This window comes from Colletotrichum graminicola (genome assembly GCF_000149035.1).
Source record: "Colletotrichum graminicola M1.001 genomic scaffold supercont1.12, whole genome shotgun sequence".
NCBI classification, from domain to species: Eukaryota; Fungi; Ascomycota; class Sordariomycetes; order Glomerellales; family Glomerellaceae; genus Colletotrichum; species Colletotrichum graminicola.
The window spans coordinates 953,314-973,413 of NW_007361016.1; the positions used below are offsets into that span (position 1 = coordinate 953,314).

Below are 20,100 nucleotides of genomic sequence, written 5' to 3' on the forward strand. Positions count from 1 at the left end.
ACCAAACGAGTGAGGAAGGTCGTCTCCCAATGGCATGCTGCTGCCGTCCGCCGTCCGCCGTCCGCCCGCCGCCCGCCGCTATCGTCGGGATAAAGGGCAGGGTGTTACAGGATTCGTGCGAAGAGCCTCATTCTAGGCTTTGCAACTTTGCAGTCACGACAGGCCGCTTATATGATCAACTTGACATGCAACTAATATCTTGGATTAGCTGGGAAACTTCAGACGAGTTCTCCATCGAAAAAGTTTCGCTCTTGAAGATCCACTCCGTAGGGCACTGAGCAGTTCATCGTCTCCCCATATAGTGACAGAAGAGAATGACAAGGCAAATGGCTGCCCAGACTCCAGTTTTTCGTCACGTCACCAGTTAGCCAGAAGACCCGTGAGTGGAAGGTTTTGAGGTTCCAAGACTATCCAAGGCTCGATACCAAGAAGCCAGAAAACAAGATGCTCATTTGGCAGCGTCAGACATGACTCTCGGGCGAGGTTGGCGTGGGGTCGCCGCCCGCTTATTGGTCTGAAGCGGCGGATGCCTTGCCGCGCCGAGCATTGCCGAGAGGCTCGGCGGGAGCTACGAAAACGAGGGTCGGGGATGGGCTCCGAAATTTGAGCATGGGGGTAGGGGGGGGGGGGGGGGAATCAGTAGACAAACGTCTTGGCCGCGGCGGCTGGGGCCTTTCACTTCATTTGACTTTCCGCCTAATGCTCACTCCGCCCCGGATACTAGGGGTTCCGCTTGAAGCCGCAGGAAAGCGCCGCAGGTCTCGTGGGCTGATCGACCGACATGCTGTCAATTGCTCCCTGTTCTCGCGGCAGGGAGCGCTTTCTTCGCATTCCGTTACCCTTTGTCGATTCAAAGAAGATACACACCAGTCAAGGTTTCTCAAATATTGCATAGAGTGCAACAGGATGCAAGGTACTTATGTCGGCAGCCGCGCGCCCAGGAAGCCTTGGTATGCAATGGCTTGGATATAGCTCGGGGGCTCGAAGACGCCCGAGTCTGGCCACTGTCATTTAAATGCTCACTACGGTGGCCCTGTTTACTGGTACTTTGAGCAGATAAGACGTTTTTTCTTGGGGTTTCCAATGCCTGTTTCTTGTTTCTTGTCCTGCTCGATAAAAGTCTTGTCTATCTCTCTGATGGTGGAGTTGGGTGTGATAAGGTCCTAATTTGACGCACGCAGCTCATTTTTTGGGGGGGCCAAGTACGGAGAGTGGGCATTGGAACCGACTGATACTCTGTTCTCCTATCGTTAGGACTGGGGAGGGGACTCCTGTGTTGTTCAGTCTTCCGCTTGGGTGGTCTCGAGGACTTCTGTGGCTGCGCGGACCCTGGGTTTCTTGTATGACCACACGGACCCTTGATCTTGCACTGACGGGCTGTAAAGGTGAAGCCATTGAGCAAAATTTACCTCATGACAAAATGGATACCAAGGCTGGTACTGTTGACATAAAGAGGTTGTTGATCGCCAACCGTCAGCTATAGTATCTGAACCTGCAGCGTCTCATACAATTTTTGGAGACTCATCCATATCCATCAGTGAGTACCATAAGAGCCAAGGAAAGATTTATTTTTCTAGCGTGCTTTGAAGTGAATGGCGCTGGAAGAGTCCGGCGGGAAGAACCTAGAAGGCTAGAACCGTGATCATGTCTGCGAACACACAATTTCAGAGCCAAAGCATAAATCAGCATGCCACTCACGGCTTCCGTCTCGCAAACGATCTATTGCAAAATTCTATAGAGTAAAACCAAGCTAAGAAGACGAAAGCCATCCTTTAAGTAGGGTGCTTAATCCAATAAGCGCCAGACAAGATCTAGGTTAATAAGCCCTGCAAATCAACGAGACTGTTCTGAAGTCCATGGGTTTCCGTGACTAGCTTGTGGCGCTGATTAGTCTCCGTATCCGGCTCAGAACCAATGCGAAGCAAGTCATCGTCAGAGAATCGAGAGACGGTGGTTGGGCAGAAAATTCCTGGCAGCGGCACCAAGATGTGACGCTCAACAACCTGCTTGCAAACATTATCTATTAAAGTCTTCATTGCAACCTATCGAAATATGAGAAATTTCATTAGGAAGAATGGGGGAATCAGCTACCTTGTAATAGGCATTCAACCCAGCCAGAGCTTCTTCACAAGCCTGGTGATTCATATTGACACATATTTTAGGCTGTACCGCATCTACAAGCGAGTCATAGTTGTCTGGGGAAGACTTAAGGTCCAATCTTGATTTCAAAGGAGCCATGGGATGTATAGCATCATTGAGAGCCGACTTATGGTAGTCTCTGCGAGCTTCCTGGATGTTGTCGGTATAGTAATGGTTGTACATAATGGGATGCCTTTCTTCGTCAAGCAATATCTTGCGCAACTCTTCAAAAGCGTGAGTTCTGAACTTTTTCAACCGTTTTTGAAAAGTCATGGCCAGTTCTCCTCGCAAGCGATCTTCGGAGAAGAGTGTAGAAGCCGCCTGGTGAACCCATTCGCAGACGCTGTCCATAAATCCAGAAAGGTGGTCCTCTGAAATTCGGCGCCATGGACCTGACTGTTCGTGAAAAAGTTCGGCAAGCAAAACATGACTGTAATTACCAGGAAGCTCCCGGCCCCTTGTCTGTAAATAGGTCTGTAGCCGTTAGTCACTACTCAATAACATTGAAGCGAAGGACATACTTGCTGAATCCACATAATCATCTTGTCTTTTGTAACTATGAGCTGCGCCTTTGCATCGTCACTGGATTTACATGCCTCAAGATTTGGATCATTCACTGTTGCTCGTTTATGACCCCGACTACGCATTGGTGCGGCAAACTGGCCGTGCTGTTGATGAATAAGAGAACGGAGACAGGTGCCATTCTTTTTGTCGAAAAAGTGCACATCTGAGCTGTGGTAATTTCCTTCCAGGGCGGCCTGAGCAAGCGTGTAGTACCGCATGCTCAAATGTATCATAAATGAGCGGATGTCACCGAGAGACCGGCGCTCTGGTCCAATCGCCTCGAGTTCGTCCTCTTTTGATGCTAGAACCCGCTGAATCTCAACCTTGACCTTCGGTAGCTCTTTTTCAAGGTGTTCATATAATAGCTGTTGCAAGAAGATCTTGAGGTTTTCTATACCGACACGGGCCATATCAAGGTCTTCAGCTTTCCAAGCAGGCAAGGCGAAGAACTGTGTTTCCAGCTCAGAGCGGTTCAGCTTCGCACCCAAGGCCTTCATCTCTGCAGGGCTTGGATTCTTGAGCAGGAAGAAACCAAGCTTTAACTTGATAGAATCTTGATTCTTTGCAGTTTTAGCAAGCTTATCTTCGTTGCCGGCGTTGATGAGATCGGGCTTCGTGATAATCCCACAGTACGTTGACCGTTTGGGTCGTATTCGCGGGCGATCTTAATGATGCCTTGATTTGCGATATCGTTACTAGCTTAAACAACAGTGAGAATAATAGTTCTGGTGCTATACAAGTAGCTCCTGACCATGTCATGAACAGTTCCGATATCTTCTTCGGACTGTTCGTCGTTAGAGACAGAGATGAGGCCAGGAAGGTCGACGACACTGAGTTGTAGTCCGGTTGGACCTGTGACTTCGATGCGGAGGGCATCTGAAGCGAAGGCCGGATCGTTCGACGAATCGGTAAAACCGCGGAGGCCCATAAGCTTAGATACCTCTTCAATGGTGACTGGGAGGTCCGAGAGGTCTTCTTTCATCTCACGCTCATAGTTGCGAAGGGTTTGTGCCACATCGAAGGAACGACCAGAATGAGGACGAATGAAGGCCTTCGCTTTCAATGGCTCATTGGAATGGCGTAGGACAATCTCTGTCGGAAACCGAGTGCAGAGCCCTGCTTCTCGAGGAAACGGTATACCAGTGATTCCCTCGAGGACAGAGCTTTTCCCAGCAGACTGATCACCGCAAACAACCAGCTGAGGCAAGTTAACCAGATCGCCAATGCCGCTGGCTCGGATCTTTTCAATCTGGTTAAGACGGTGGACAGACCGTTTAGACCGCAAGCCATTAGACCGCAAGCCATTAGTTGGGACTGTAGTTCTGATAGGACCCGATACTGCGATTTTGAAGGTTGGTCTTATGGGCTTGAACAAATCAGGGTAGATTAATGTGGAAGAAGATGGTTTCAATTGACAATCGTGATAAACGATGTCATACCCACAAATAACAAACACAAGAATAGTTGCAACAGGTTATTTATCAACAGGAATTTTGGCATTTGAACCCACTCTCTCATGTGAAAACGCATGTGAAAAACACATGTTGCAGAACTTATTTTTGTCTTAGTAACTCCCCCACCCTATATCCGAACCACCCCCACATCCGAACCACCATCATCACCACCATCGCCACCACTATCACCACTTATTTCACCATCTCTGCCGCCCACCCATATGCAACTTTCGGCCTCGCTAGGTAATTCGGATGCCCTGGATTCATCCGGACTATCTATATTGCCAGCATCCGGACTCTGCGCCCAGATTATATCCTCTATAGTGGCAAAGGTGCTGTTAGGTAATAGGCAGACCTTTTTCCTCTTACGTAACTATATATCATCTAACTAGGCCTGTAATAAGTTAACTTACCTCTCTAGAAGGGCTGCTCTAGATACCTACTCATTATATCCCTTTTACACCTTTCTAGATAGGTAACAGATAGTATAAGTATCTAACCTATCCTTACCTAGCTAAGTTAACTAGTGTAATTAATACTATAGATTAGCAGATTAATAAGGGGTTAACTATAGGATAATAGATTTAGCTTTATCTTACTATTAGCTACTAGACTACTAGCTAGCCTAGCTAGCCTAGCTAGCCTACTAGGCCTTAGTAACTAGTAGGTTAGATAGAAGGTGCCTTCTAGATACTAGCTATAACCTAGTAGCCCTCTAGCTACTCTTAATATTAATATCTATAATAAATACCTTATAGGCCTTAAAATAACACTCTAGAAATACCTTTTTACTAGTAATAGTTAAATCTATTACCTAGTTATCTAGATATCTAACCCTCTAGTAATAGGCCTACTTTAATAGGCTAAAAACAGCTATATCTAGAGGCTAAAGGACAGTAAAGGTATATAGCAGTAGAAATAATAAATAGATATAATACTACTAGTATTTTTATATAAAGTTAATAGTTATATAGCTATAATACCTATTAAGAACTAGTAGTCTAGCCTCCTCTAGCTAGGTAGGCCTAGTATATAGGATAAAGACCTCCTCTAGCTATTTAAGGGTAGTATTATTAGTTATCTAGCTATTATCTATTACTATAAATTACTAAGCCCTATATCTAGATAGGTTAGATAGGTTAGATATAAACCACTAGGCCTAAAGTAACTTACCTTTATATATAAGTAAAGGGGGTAAGGAGCTCTTAGTAGCAGATATACACTTAATAATAAATACCTATACCTAAGATCCTAGCTACTTTTTCTAGATATATTATAATATTATAAAGCCTAATATTAGCCTATTAACTCCCTTACCCTCTATAATACTAGTCTTATCTATATTCTATCTATTAGATAGATAAATACCTTAGATAGTAGAGATACTACTAAGGTAATAAAAAAAATCCTAGATAACCTTAAGGGAATAGGCTGCCTATTACTAGGTATTAATTACTTTAGATTAGAGGGTTCTAATAAATAGATTTTACTATATAAATTAGGCTATTTATTTCCTCCCTATAAAAGGATACCTATTACCTATTATATACTTTACTAGGCCTTTTACTTATTAATAGGTAATCTGCCTGCTAAAGGAAGCTTAGAGGGATATATAAGCAGCTAGATTATCCTCCTAGGCTTAGGATAAGTGCTACCTATCTTTAAAAGCAGTATTCCTACTTTACTTACTAAAGTATTAATACTAAAGTGTTATATATAGTATACCCTATCTATAAGCAGTAGCCTAGAGGCTATACTGCCTAGACTGTATATCTAGGAGGGCCTATTAGAGCTTATCTTTAGAATATTACTTTATAATAGGTTAAAGAAGGTATCCTAAAAAAATAGCGTTATTTAGTAATAAATAGTAATTGTTATAATAGTTTAAAAAAGGTAGTAGTGTTAATAAAGGAGGGGAAATATGGGAATTTCGGGTGGTTTGGATGCAGGGGTGGTTCGGATATAGGGTGGGGGAGTTAGTCAGTCCTGTCCCAGACTCATCTATGGCGATGATGCGATCAGAATTGAGTTAAGGTTTGATTTAATTAGAAACATGCAGATGAAAGGAAAATTTGTACTTACCGTCATTAGGGCATGGAATATGATCTTCCGGAAATGTATTAGGTCCATCATACGTCGACGCATATGCATGTATGCAGGTAACTCTGATATAAATTGGTTTGCATGTCAAAACAGCAAGCCTGAAACGAAACGCCTCAACAATTTCAACCATATCCCATGTGATTATATTACATCTTGAAGACATCGGTAATAAACCTAATTTTGGTGGTAGCATGCAGCTTTGTACTGTTGCTGTTAGCAATGGGCCCTCAAAGAAGACGAGTGAGTCTCGCAAGGATGTGTCATGTCATGAAGATAGAAATCTGTTCATAGATTCTGGCAAGAAAAGCCACATATCAATACAAGACCAAGAGGACTGACATGGAGTAATATACATAGTATAAATCAAATTTCGCGACTCGCGATCGTTTGAAGTCTTCCTTAACAAACCAATTTCGTTGGGGCCAGGTGCCTGATATTAGGAGAAGAAGCTCCAAAGTAAGGTTTGGGATGGTCTATATACGCCCACGTGATTTTATTCCATTATCATTATCATCACTACGCACCTTTTCCCACAGTCTGTGTTGGATACATCTAATGAGTTCCATGTGATACGTTTGCCACCGAGATACTGGGTTCTGTAACCGTTCATGCTGTTATAATGACCATTCACCCAATCATTACCTGACTTGGCTTCGTAAACAACAGCCATATCCATTTGTTTGCCTCTTAAGCCGGACTGTCTGGTCTAGGATAGCAATTCGAGATTTTCAATCTTTTCTTGAATGTACTAAAGGCTGAAGATGGTGAAGATAAGGGATCGTGGCACATGCCGGAAAGATGCTTCAAAAGTCTAAAAAATTGCTTATCAGAAAAGCTTCTCTCATCGGCTTAATTGAGTGGCTAGAGTTAAAAACTTATTGCCTACGCAACACTACCTAATCAGGATGTGGATCAGTTTAACACTACTTCACCATGGCAGCCTTTTTCTTTTCTTTTTCTTTGTAAGAAAAAACTTTGATTGTCAGGCCACCTTCTACCTAGTAAGCCTGTTCCTGAGACTAGCCTATCCCAACGTCTGTGAATAATGTTTGAGACATTGAGGCTTGTCTACCCTAGGCCCTCTGGCCTTTACATGTGAACAATGCCTTGAGTAGGCGATGCCGCTGAATCGTTGAAAAGAAGCTCATGCTACTGCACAGCAAGGCAAAAGGCAGCCAATATTTTCCTTTATAAGGAAGTGACTTCAAAAACAGAGTTCCCAGGCATTTGCAAGATTGCGTCAATTTCGTAAAGCCGCAGGCGCTGACGTAAAGACGGACAGATAGCCGACAGTGACGCCACTACTCCAATCTTCTTTTAACATGTTTCTGCCGCAAACATGGTCCAATTGTAGTAGAAAGGATTCATCAAGGACCTTAGACTCGACTGAGCTGGTTTAGCTTTCACTAGCTTTAACCTGGCCCTCACTCATAACCAACGCTCAACTTGAGCGAACTTGAGATCTTCTCGACTAGCTTTCACTTTCTATATCATCCAATCTTGATCTATGCTCCCAATAATCTAATGATTGATCCATGTTTTTATTGCATCTTTCACATGGTCGCCATGAGGCCGAAGCGCCCCGAAGCTGGCGTGGTTTATTCTCATTGGTCCGGAACATAGGCCTTAGAGTTAAAAAACGGGTCTCTTTCTCTCCTTGAAACAGGTAATTGGACAAGATAACCTAGATCTCTATGATCAAGTTCCGACGTGTGATGGAATAATAACGTATTGTTTTCGTCCTCAATAAGTTCAACATTATATAACGCTGTTGTGGCCTCTTTTTTCATCAAAAGAATAATAAAAAGAACCCGCATTAGTAGTACACATCCATTGTGTGTGAAAGTCTCTCACGAACTGGTGAGCAGGGATTGCCCTTCCTCTCTTCGGGGATGCATTAGTCAAAGGAAAGTCTTCTCATCGTGGATGGCTTTGCCTCCATGAGGCTATGAATAAATGCTCTACCAGAATAGAAGGGTCTCCTTTACTGTGGGTTATGCTCGTGGGCCAGCCACCCAAAACATTCTCTTGGCAACGCCAGTACATCCCCGATCTTCCGTGGAGCCCCGAGCGATACCAGCTCGTCGACCGTAAGCTCTTGACCCGTTAACCATGAGATGTTGTCCATCATAACTTGAGTAAATGCGAAAGGACCTGTGGTAGCCATTACGTCTTCAAAAGTGGTTGGGGAAACCTCGGACGTTGAGCTGAGCAGTATTTGGAGGTTGTTTGTTACTCGGTCAGCCAGCGTTTACATAGCTGGATGTCCCGGATTAACCAGTACTATGTACTGGAAAAGATGTACTGAGTACGGAGAGCCGTTTCAGATGGGCTTCTTGTGGTGGTCGTTCTCTATGCCAATAACCATGTTGATGGAGTCGAGGAACTTTTCTGGGATCCACTTTGACAGGGGCTGGCGCGGATAGACGTCGATGTCGGCCCAGACACCGCCCTCGCGGAGCAGAATGAGATATCGCAAGAAGTCAGCCTTGACAATTTGGTCTTTCATGCTCGTGAAGAGGTCTGAACTGGTTACTGTTGGTATCTGTGATGCACTCGTAGCGCCACCCAGGGTTGGCAATCCTCCAATGATGGGGGAAGCCGACTGTGCGCTCGATCGGGTCTTGCGAGCCCTCCTTCCAGCTCTGCCAAATCTTGGTCGGGAACGATATTGAGAGGAGCGATTGCGACGATGGTGACAACGACGCCTGATCGGCATGGTGTGCAAACGGTTGGCGGAGCATGTTTGTTTGAGCGTCAAAATGCGACGCTGAATTGACCAGCAGCCCGACCAGCACGAAGCCGGCCAGTAGTGCAACTATACTATGTAGCCCTGCCAGGTATCGCTGATGGCAGCATCTTAAACATAGTGCTGTGGCTGTCAAAACAAAGGCATGATGGTTGCAGTTTGGTGGTGCCCTCAGAAATGAACAACGAGAAGGGAGAATGAAAGAAAGGGATATCGTACAACAGGCAACTATGATATCAAGCATCGCGACAGGAGTTGAATCCCATGCTCCGTTCGAATTGGGAGGGCCTGTGGCATAACCGCCTAGGCTAGGGAACCACTGTTGGAAGCGACCCGTGGTCCTGGAACCAAACAGCCGATTATACAACAGTTCATGTGTTTTAGACGCGCAACAGCGAATCAACGCAATCAGGAAATGTACGGAGACTAGGAACCGGCGTTACATACTAATTGCAAACGACACATTGCCAGCACACTACCCGCAGCCATATCGTGCTCCACCAGGCTGTCATGCGGACATACAAGAACAAGAGGGAGTTACATCGGGGAGTTCCTCTCAATATGTATGTTGGAATTTTCCTTTCCTCATGCCAATTGTCATGAACTGCCAATCAATCGAATTATAACAGTTGTCGGCGTGCAATGAATAGCCTTTCTTTAACTCTCTATTCTTCTTTGAGTGATGCGAGTAATGAGTGAAACACCACATGATATAGCCCCTGAAAGACCACCTGACAGGTGCTGGATGAAGCTATCGTGGCAAGCAGCTACTCCATCCTTTAACAACAGCATGTTAACCTGCTTGGATCCAGAAACAGTTTATAGGTGTGTCACTGACAAGTCATTCTTGAGTGTAACCAGTTTCATCGAGGAGAATCTACATGACATGAGGTCTGTGTTTAAACCTAAGAAGACACAAAAACAGCAGTACAGGTGCTTGTGACATTACTTTAGCTATGTAAAAGGTGTCCCCCATCAATGAAACAAGCAATGCAGTTTCTGTGACAAAGCTCATAGCGTCTATGAGCTCCGTCACATGAAGTGCAGGAAGATAAGAACTTCTCCTTGCCGGCAGCTGACTTGAGAACAAATTCCATCAGATGTGACCATTCTCCTATACAATGGTTCAAAGAGGTGTATTTGTGGATTCGTCTCCAGGCTCTCGATACTCACTGAAATACGCCGCTTTAAGGGTGACAGCAAGGATAAGCCAGTGTAATAGTAGCTAGGCTAAATGAGGGTGGCAAGGTAAGTCAATACGGTTCGGATTGTCGAATGATATTTCAGGCAGTTATTGTCGCACGAAGCAACTGCCCCACCCCCCCTTGACCGGGAACGGCACGCCGTAAGTTTACCTTTGGAGCGAAAGGCAATCATTCCCGTGGACAATATGGGGAGCCGGGTACAAAAACATGAGACGAGTGGATCGGGTGCTACATACTACGGCAAAGATTGCATATCCAAAATGCCGGTAACCGGGTGTGACGGAATGCGCAATGCAGATCAATCAAAGCATGCTGTCGCTTGCGCTCATCTGTAACAACAATCACACAGTCTATGACAACCATGTCGTGCTTAGCGGCCGAGTCATTATGTCCTGGGTTTCCAAATTAGGGTTCAGACTCGTCTGAAATAGTGCCCCGGTGCCATGGTGCGCATTTTTGAGGGCCTTAGTGACAGGTCGCTATTGACACGAGTTTGGACGATCAGCTTCTTGGGACAAAAATCATCTAATCTTGCCCAAAGTCCGATCCGTGAAAACCTACCAGAGGTGACCGGGTGAAGAAAAGATTTGTCTATATTTGTGCCTTAAAGCTTGTCAAAGAAGCTTGATGAATGAACTACGATTGAAACCAGTTTGCGGGAAATGTTCGAAGGTCGCCTTAAAGATCAATGGACGGATGGATCTCAAGTTAAAGTGTTGAATGAATCCATACGCAAGTCGATCTGCGTCTGCCAAGACTCGGATCATAATACGTAGTGCAACCAGATTCTGGGGAAACCCGTTTCTTCGGTCCAAGTCTTGGCGTAAACATATCTTCTAGCACCACAGCATCACACGTTGGAACTTCACTCCGGTATCCCTGATTATTAGGAGGTGCCTAGACGAGCGTGATTTGAATCCGAGGAACAGCGAGCACGACTCAGGTCGATGATACTAGCAACATCCCAGTTTAAGTTTGTGTAATAAAAAAGAAGGGGGTGGGTTCTAAGTACCTGTATATTGTCGTATTCTGCGTTCAGGGGTGGGTGTCTGTGAGATCATGCTTGATTCAAAGTACCGGAACCCGCAAACATCTGTCTGAGGGCAGGCTGAGTTAATAGAACCAACTAGTGCTAGCCCGGCCTGCAGCACTGTAACGTTGGAGCAACTGCTGTGGCCGGATGACCGGCTTCTAAACAAGTCACGTTGCAAGATATGGCTCAAAGATGCTACCCCGAGTACAATAGGCTCAATTGTGGTGCCATGGGGAAGGGGGTGGTAGTCCAAGCCGCCGGGAGAGCCCATGGACATAGAAGTCGGGTAGGGAGAGGATATGTATATAAAGGCCTCGGTGGAATCTTCGTTGTTCAATCCTTCTTCTTCTTCACTCTTGAGCATCCGCCTTCTTTAGTCCATACCACTCTTCGATCTTTACATTCATTCCGTGCTGTGCGCGGCTTTTTATCTCACAATCATTACCTATTACGACCTGGAGTCATCCTTTCATTAGCTGTTCAACATGAGGTTCACTACCGCTACGCTCATTACCCTGAGCTTTCTGGCTGGCAACGTCGTTTCTGGTTAGTTCACTCTACCTCACAGACCTGTGACATAAAGCCGCACCCAATGAAAATGACGGTTGACTAACAAGCGCCTCAGCCCCCACTGCACCGATCAACGACGTTGCTGCTCCTGTCGAGGCACGTGCTGCAGACTTTGTCGATGGCGCTCACCTCGAGGCCCGCAAGAACAAGAAGAAGAAGAAGGAGGGCAAGAAGGATAAGAAGGCCAAGGACAACGCCAGGGATCTCACCGAACTTGAGGATCGTGACGCCGACGATGTTACTATAGTCGAAATTCGTACACCTGAATTTGTGGCTGACGACGCCCACAACCTCGAGGCCCGCAAGAACAAGAAGAAGAAGAAGAAGGGGGGCAAGAAGGATAAGAAGGAGAAGAAGGCCAAGGACAACGCCAGGGATCTCACCGAACTTGAGGCTCGTGACGAAGAGGCGGATGATGCCGCTCAACTTGAGGCCCGCAAGAACAAGAAGAAGAAGAAGGGCGGCAAGAAGGATAAGAAGGAGAAGAAGGCCAAGAACAATGCCAGGGATCTCACCGAACTTGAGGCTCGTGACGAAGAGGCGGAGGATGCCGCTCAACTCGAGGCCCGCAAGAACAAGAAGAAGAAGAAGGGCGGCAAGAAGGATAAGAAGGAGAAGAAGGCCAAGAACAATGCCAGGGATCTCACCGAACTTGAGGCTCGTGACGAAGAGGCAGATGATGCCGCTCAACTCGAGGCCCGCAAGAACAAGAAGAAGAAGAAGGGCGGCAAGAAGGATAAGAAGGAGAAGAAGGCCAAGAACAATGCCAGGGATCTCACCGAACTTGAGGCTCGTGACGAAGAGGCGGATGATGCCGCTCAACTTGAGGCCCGCAAGAACAAGAAGAAGAAGAAGGGCGGCAAGAAGGATAAGAAGGAGAAGAAGGCCAAGAACAATGCCAGGGATCTCACCGAACTTGAGGCTCGTGACGAAGAGGCGGAGGATGCCGCTCAACTCGAGGCCCGCAAGAACAAGAAGAAGAAGAAGGGCGGCAAGAAGGATAAGAAGGAGAAGAAGGCCAAGGATGCCGGTGCGGCTTAGATTGACGACAACTTACACAGGGCTGCGTAGGACAAGGGAATATGTCGCCACCACTTGCGAGTGTTTGCAGAACCAAGTATCCACCGTCGATGGTATCACCTGACATTTGTTACAATTACGGCGACGACCCACGCGTCTACGGGTGTATGATAAGCTTCTTTGATCGGATATCTATTAGGAAGACGAAGGGAAATGAACTGGCCATGTACTTATAGTCTGAGAAATTGAATACTCCTTTCGGACTTTAAGCCACGCTCTCGATCCGTCTGATGCTAGTCTGTGTTATATGAACCGATGGCATCTCATGTTCTGCATCGAGCAGCAAATTGACGATTATTATTGGAAGCTTTATGCGTTTATAGTCATAGTTTCCCAAATGATCTGATTGCTTACACCATATTTTCGACGTCTGTAGTAGTTGGTTTTCATCGACTTTTGCTAAGAACACATGATTTGCGTTCCTGCCTACACCTAGGTAATCATGTCAAAAGATGCCAAGATCAGACATATGAATGATCAGGTGATATGATCGACCTTGTATGAAGGGTCATGAGCGGAGGTACCGGTTGGGTGCTAGCCTTGCTGCTGAGACCTATGGACTGGTAGGGTTTCATCACACCGAACAGCGATCCCAATGTGATATGAAGTGAGTCCTACCTAGCAGACAGACGAATCAAACGTGAAAGTTTGCTGGACGAGCATGACTATGAAATAGAAAAACCGTTGAAACTCAAGTAAATTACCCCTTCTCAGTTTGCTTCTGCTACGACGTATGCTTCGAAGCACTTCCTGTTCTAAATACCCAACACCACATCCTCACATTTCATCGTATAAAATCCATCTGCACACTCCCAATTCCATGCCATTATGTCCTTTCCGGGATACTACCTTGATTCAGGCTTTCCTCACTGGTTCTAAATTGAATATACCGATTCCATCCGGCGACTGCATACGTGGCAGCCGCCCTCACAAACATTCCTGATATACTGTTTCTGGGTTGTTTCTTTGGCAATCTATCTGGACCGAGAGGTTGCGATCACGGCAGTATCAAATCAGGTGGCGTCTTTGAGATCCAGCGGCATCCTCAGACGTGTATCTACCAGCTTTATTGCTAAAGCATATTCAAAGGCAAGAAGAATGCTTGACTCCTTGCTTGCATGCACAATGACTGGCCTGTGAACGAAAATCGATCTATTACTTCTATTGACTTATATAATGGCCAAGTTCGAAACCAAGTCCGATGTCTTTCACTCATAGATGACTGCAATCACCGTGTATCCTAGATGTACGTAGAGCTGGAGGGGACCTGAAGGCTGAATCCTTCCGAGCTGTATGTACGGAGGCCAATGTTGTAACAAGGATTGCGCAGACAAATGCGATGTGCCTCAGCCAACAATTCGGCAAAGCTGACCAGGCTCCATGAAAACTTCACGCTACCTAAAGGTAGACTTGACACTTGCAACGGCTGAACTATTGTAATAGCGCCGGCCGCAATTGACAAGGGGTCCATGGTACGGAGTCGAAGCATGATATTGCCCTGTTACGGAGCCAGGTGAATTCGACATGGAACTTTTTAGAGTGAATTTTGGAACAGATGGGTTTCAAAGTTAAATCGATGTGTTGATTAGATAAACATCACATGGTCGAGAGGCCGCAAACTTGGGGTTCTCTCATCCCAGGCAACGAGACGGCCGTTCTAGTCATGCGACTTGCTTCACACCGAAACGACACTATGCACAACCCAGTCAAGTAACTGGAGCTCGTCCATTATCTCTCTAGACGTGAACGAGTCGATTGCATTGCTGGCAAGGTGGGAGTAGGCAGTGCGCGCTGGTAGGCACAGTGTCTCGGTGACAAAATGCCCAGATATACAATACATCTATCTCATCAGGAGGGCATCAAAAGCGCCGCAGCAGACCTTTAAACTTACATGCCTCATCGTGCGTAAACAGGAGTAAGGGAAACCAAAATCATATCTATCTAAAAAGACTTTTCATTTGAAAAAAGTGAAAAAAATCAAAACAGAAACATAAGTCTCATGAGAAGCCAAGGCCCACTTCCCAGAAGGCAAAGATATTATTCTTGTTACCATAAGGAAAGAAGGAAAACAAACAATCAAATGCATCCATTTTAGTTAGAAACAGCTATGCCTGTAAGGCGACTAAACCATAAAAGAGGAGAACATAGAACTCTTCTCAGAGACGGTCTATGGGAATATCAAATGAGGCAATCGGTATGCATTGTTAGAACCGGGGCTGTTGAAATATATTGCTTGGTTTCTTCAATATAACAAAGCTCATTGAATATGAAATGCCTACGGTCAACCTCGCTGATCTCTATTGTAGCTGGTCTGCTTCTACTCAGCGACGTGGTCGTGTTTACCCATGTGATGGAGCTCGGTCTCTAAGGGTCCGTCGGTCCTCGTTTGATTAGGTCACCGAGTCCATCCCAACTAGGGTCATGCTCCGCTATAATAACTGTTATAGGTAATATTCTTGCCATCTTTCATTGATTCTCTGATTGGGGGAGATAACAGGCTTTCTGAAGGACCGTGACGTCTCCATATGTTTTAACGTTTAGACATCAAGTTGATAGGGAAGTTTATTGCGGCAGGCAGATTTCCTAGATCCTAATCCCCAATGGCGGTCTGCGCATAAGTGAAGGAAGGAAAGCAAATGGTTGAGGTTCGAGAAGACGGCACGTGGACGGAGCTCGAGACTCAAAAGCCAGTGGAAAAGCCAGAGGGGTCGAGACGATCTTCGCCGTCGATGCGGGGAAGGTTGTTAGCCCGCGGTGGCACACTTCACGTAGCTTTCCAAACTGCTTGATTCAACGTTCCACTAAACACGAGAATAGTCTAGCGAGAACAGGGCGAAACCAGAATTCTCGTGCATTAAACACACTCATGCGCACACACGCACATAAATTTGGGCTGATAGCACTCGGCATCTCGTCCACCTCCCCTGATCAGGGGTACCCCTGGTCTGTCTGAGCTGACTCAGCGTTCTGGACTCCAACAGATCGCCGCACAGTTGCATCCTGCAGGACTGATGTCATTTTTTGATCGCAGGTGCGGGGCTGCCGCTGTGGCCCCCAAAGCCGCAATGATTTGCAGTGTAGCAAGCCGTGGTGGGTGGTCCGTCAGGTGCAAGATCTCCCTCTCTCTGTCTCTCTCTCTTGGAGTGAAACCCTGTTTGGGCTCTCGACTGTGCTGTGCAGCCGCGACGCCTGACGTCACCTTCAGTCGAGAAAAGCAGGAATTCAAGATTCGTTCGGCAATGAGAATAAACTCTGGGACATGGACGTCAACTTACGCGCATGGGCCTGCGTGACTGGAGACATCATACGCCATAATTATCCCCGTTCTTAACTTCTTGCCCTCCCGAGGCCCTTTTAGTGCCTTCTTTCCCAATCCTCTCTGTCGACGCACATAGTCCGATACACCAACTTACACAAGCCCGATCGATACATTGGAACGGTGAAGACGACGAGACAACAAACGCGAGTCACTACGGCACATCTTCCAGTACCATATACCATTAGCAACATCAAAGCATAGCGAAGATAGAAAGAAAAGGACAGACATAATCCAAAATGCCTTCCGTTCTTGGTCTGACCACCGACCCCTCCCCCCATGGACCTGGAGCCGACGAGCGCCAGAAGAAGAAGAAGAAGCCCCAGTTCCAGGGTGGCGGAGAAGATGTCGACAACAAGCAGCTAGCCCGTCGCGCGAAACCCGATGGCGAACGCAAAGCATCCTCGTCGCAGTCCCCCCCGGCTCCTGAAGAGAAGAAGAAAAAGAAGAAGACGAAGGAGAAGAAGGAGAAGAAGGCCGGCAAGCAGATGCGCCACTACTCGTCCGACGAGGAAGAGGACTCAGAGGAGGAGGGCCCCCTTAACACTATTAAGCTGCGCAACCACGCAAAGGCTATCGAGATGGAGACGCTCCTCTGGGGAGCCCTCTGTCACAAGCCCAAGAGCGCCCTCAAGTACATCGGCAAGGGCGCCATCATGTGCAACCCCATCATCTTTGGCGACAACGAGGTCTACTCGGAGCGCTCCGAGCCCACCCTCAAGGAGATGCTGAAGGAGCACGCTGACCCGCCCCTGAGCTTCAAGATGCATAAACCCCACGTCTGCGAGGTAGGCCTGATGGCCATGTCCATCTGCTGTGACGTCACCTTCTTCCGCATGGGCGAGGACAACACACTTGAGGCCGAGGAATGTAGGATCTCATCCAGTTGGAGACAGTGCGCTAGCGGAGACTGGGAGATGGGCAGTTGCATGGCTGGATGGCAGGATTAGAGCGCGCACGATTTGGCATTCCAAGGCGGCATGGATTTGGGTTCCATTACGTATGTATGGCGTTGATTAGCAATTTCGTGCAGGGTTTCATTTCCAATTGTAATTTACCACGGCCTATAATGACCCCTTCCGACTATAACCACATGAACGATGAATTTTCCGATAACACCCAAGCTAGTAAAATGTTTACTTGTCGTTGTCAAAAGACCAAAGGTCTAAACGACTTTGCAGATTGACATTACCCTAACGTTGGGCCATGGTCGATGTGAAATAGTATTATAGACCGCAGCCTCTCCACGCTGACTGGTTTCATGTAAGACTCTTCTCTCTGTTGCGCGCGGCCCTGCATCGAACCCGACCAGAAACACAGCCGAGCCTGAAGATGGTTCATATCCTTCCGCATCCCGCACCGGATCGCCCGGAGACGATCCGGCAACCGGAGGAGGCTCAGCTGACTCCCATGCCGATGGACCTGACGTGCGACTTCTTCGCTACCTTCAAATCGACCTCGCCGCATCGACTGCCTTTCTGCACTCCTTTGGAGCTGGTTGCCTTGTTCGATGGCCTTGTCGGCCACAACCCGTCACCCGTGGCCACTCAACCGCAGGTCAAGGCTACTACTTTCTCGACGGTCCTGGCTGTCGGCACGCTGGCCACCCGCCACACAGACATGGCTGCGACGTTGTACTTCCGCGCCATGCGGGTTGCTGTCATCCTCGAAAAGACCATCGCTTTGCAGATGATCTGGGTCGCTACTGTCATGGCTGACAATCAGATCAACCTCGGACGGCCCAGCTGCGTACCAGCCCATCGGGACTACGTGTCGAAGGACTTTCCATGGGACTACACAAGGAGTCCTGAAAGACTCACTTGGGCGCGACTATGCTGCAAAATCACCGCACAACCCTTTGGCTTCTCTACTGTTACGAGACGTGAGTCGGCCACCTAATCTTAAGTGAACACTCAGTTGCTGATGCTTCCATGGTCTAGCTTTATCAGTTTCTACCTCTTGAGATACCGATCTCTTTTCTCCTTCACCTATGGTGTATACTGATACTATGCGTATACCTTGCCGGTTAGCAAGCTTTCTCCTTGACTCACACTTTTATCCTCCATTCTCGTGCCTGCAACCTCTCATTACATATACACACAAATAGCACAACACAGCACTGGTACGTGGGCTTTGAATTATGGAATTGATCCAACACAAAAGTGGTACAGTGTTTTCGACTTGAATAACACACTTTTTATCACTACCACTCCCTGAGAGCCGCTATCTCGCTCATCCAGCCCAGCTAAGACAGTTTCAAAACGCATAATCGCCAAGACCTTATTCCCAAGTACAGCAAGTCACTTCAGAAGGCCTGCGACGAGTATCTTCGGAACTAAATCACTTACGAAGAGGCAGACTTCAAGAAGGTTCGCTTGTTTTTCGGTGAGATTGGGCTCCCAGAGCCAGATCACAAGCAGATCATTGAGTTCCGGAATATCTACACACCAGCATACCGGAATCATCGCAGGGCGACGCCGGATAGCGTTGAGATACTGATAAGCCTACCTGAGAATGGCTTCCGGCTTGCGATTGTTACCAATGGTCAAGGATCAGTTGGAGAAGGCGGAAGCTGTCAGAGTGCATCACCTCGTCGACAAGATCATCACTTGAGAAGAAGCAGGTTGTTGCAAGCCCGGCACCAAAATTTTCCGTCTAGAAATTGAGAGATCGGGGACGTCGCCTCATAAAAGCTACATGATGGGTGATTCTGTGGACTACGACATCAAGGGCGGCCTTGAAAGTGGACTCGACGCCATCTGATTTTGGCCCATTGCCACAGACTCCACGCGCGCATTATCTGGAACAGCTGTGCCAGTCATCCGCAGCATGTCCCAGCTCCCAGAACATCTCAATTCCAGCCCCCCACGATTTGCCCTACGTATCTACTCGCAGCACTCTCAGGTTACTATCGCAGGAGGAATCGGAATGGATGTAGTCACTGAGCCACGCCATTATCTGGTTAACGAAGGACACAGTGAATGGCCTTTCAAGGCAAATAGCCGGTGTCCTTGAGTACACTTCCAAGGAGAACTACGTCTCTGCCGTCTCCCGACTTGAAGCGATGATCAAAAAAGTCGCGAAAGCTGCCTCGCCGGTCGACGAGACTGCCATCCAGATCTCATACCCCGGCCAGGACCACCAACTAAGCGAATCGAGCACCGACTTCCCGGTTTATATCACGGAGAGACTGCATAGCGTGTGCGTCGAACACAAAACATACGTTTTCGCATCTGAACTGACGATTGAAGCTCACTTACAGGAGTGCATTGAACTACTTCAAAGTTACTGCGACAACCTCATGCGAGACCACCCAAGAGCAGCACTGCGCAACCTTTAGTTCGTAATGTTGATACTGGCTAAGGTTGCTGGAATACAGACTTCTATAGTCGGTGAGGGCGAAGGAATTGGTCTCGACGGGACTTGAGGGACCAGACTGTTTTTGGTAGTGGCATAGGTGTCTTGGCGTCTTTAATATTGTATCTTCAAGTCTTGGTAAAAATACCAGTTAATATACACGTTACCGTATCCCACCTGCCTTTTTGGTGCTAGAGTCACGTCACATAATAGCCATTACGGAACAAGCCTCCTAGAGGCTCTGATAGAATTTACCTTATGATTATGGGACTAACAAGATTTGCGGGCCTTGTCGAACGTGTTTGCAGAGCAAGCGAGCAACCATGGAGCCAACTATCACCCATCGTGCTCACACCCGGATTGCGTGACCTTAGGGCGGCGGGTGATCCGGCTGCACCTCAACCATGTAGTGGCAATCAATGGGATGGAAAAGTTTCACGTGCGCCAGAACAACACAGGGAATTGGAGGACTCAGTGGTATATTTTACTGTTTTCCGAGTTTAAGTCCCCGATCTATATCCCGATAGAGT

General features: G+C 47.1%; 5 protein-coding genes across 5 annotated transcripts; 3 read left to right on the forward strand and 2 right to left on the reverse strand.

Moving 5' to 3' along the window:
* Positions 1–1,280: 1,280 nt before the first annotated feature.
* GLRG_04077 (dynamin family protein) lies at positions 1,281–3,685 on the reverse strand (the record flags this gene model as incomplete). The annotated part of the gene is made up of 7 exons (XM_008094762.1): positions 1,281–1,377; positions 1,410–1,477; positions 1,699–1,719; positions 1,839–2,003; positions 2,092–2,613; positions 2,661–3,314; positions 3,455–3,685. The coding sequence occupies 7 exons, from the start codon at positions 3,683–3,685 to the stop codon at positions 1,281–1,283; spliced, it is 1,758 nt and encodes a 585-aa protein (XP_008092953.1).
* Positions 3,686–8,583: 4,898 nt separating this feature from the next.
* Positions 8,584–8,979, reverse strand: GLRG_04078 (glycosyltransferase sugar-binding region containing DXD domain-containing protein; the record flags this gene model as incomplete). Its single annotated transcript, XM_008094763.1, has 1 exon — positions 8,584–8,979. The coding sequence occupies one exon, from the start codon at positions 8,977–8,979 to the stop codon at positions 8,584–8,586; it is 396 nt and encodes a 131-aa protein (XP_008092954.1).
* Positions 8,980–11,732: 2,753 nt separating this feature from the next.
* On the forward strand, positions 11,733–12,858 carry GLRG_04079 (uncharacterized protein; the record flags this gene model as incomplete). Its single annotated transcript, XM_008094764.1, has 2 exons — positions 11,733–11,793; positions 11,873–12,858. The coding sequence occupies 2 exons, from the start codon at positions 11,733–11,735 to the stop codon at positions 12,856–12,858; spliced, it is 1,047 nt and encodes a 348-aa protein (XP_008092955.1).
* A 3,594-nt stretch (positions 12,859–16,452) lies between these two features.
* Positions 16,453–17,163, forward strand: GLRG_04080 (uncharacterized protein; the record flags this gene model as incomplete). The annotated part of the gene is made up of 1 exon (XM_008094765.1): positions 16,453–17,163. The coding sequence occupies one exon, from the start codon at positions 16,453–16,455 to the stop codon at positions 17,161–17,163; it is 711 nt and encodes a 236-aa protein (XP_008092956.1).
* Positions 17,164–17,545: 382 nt separating this feature from the next.
* GLRG_04081 (uncharacterized protein) lies at positions 17,546–18,112 on the forward strand (the record flags this gene model as incomplete). The annotated part of the gene is made up of 1 exon (XM_008094766.1): positions 17,546–18,112. One exon carries the CDS (start codon positions 17,546–17,548, stop codon positions 18,110–18,112), a length of 567 nt encoding a protein of 188 aa, XP_008092957.1.
* Positions 18,113–20,100: the final 1,988 nt, after the last annotated feature.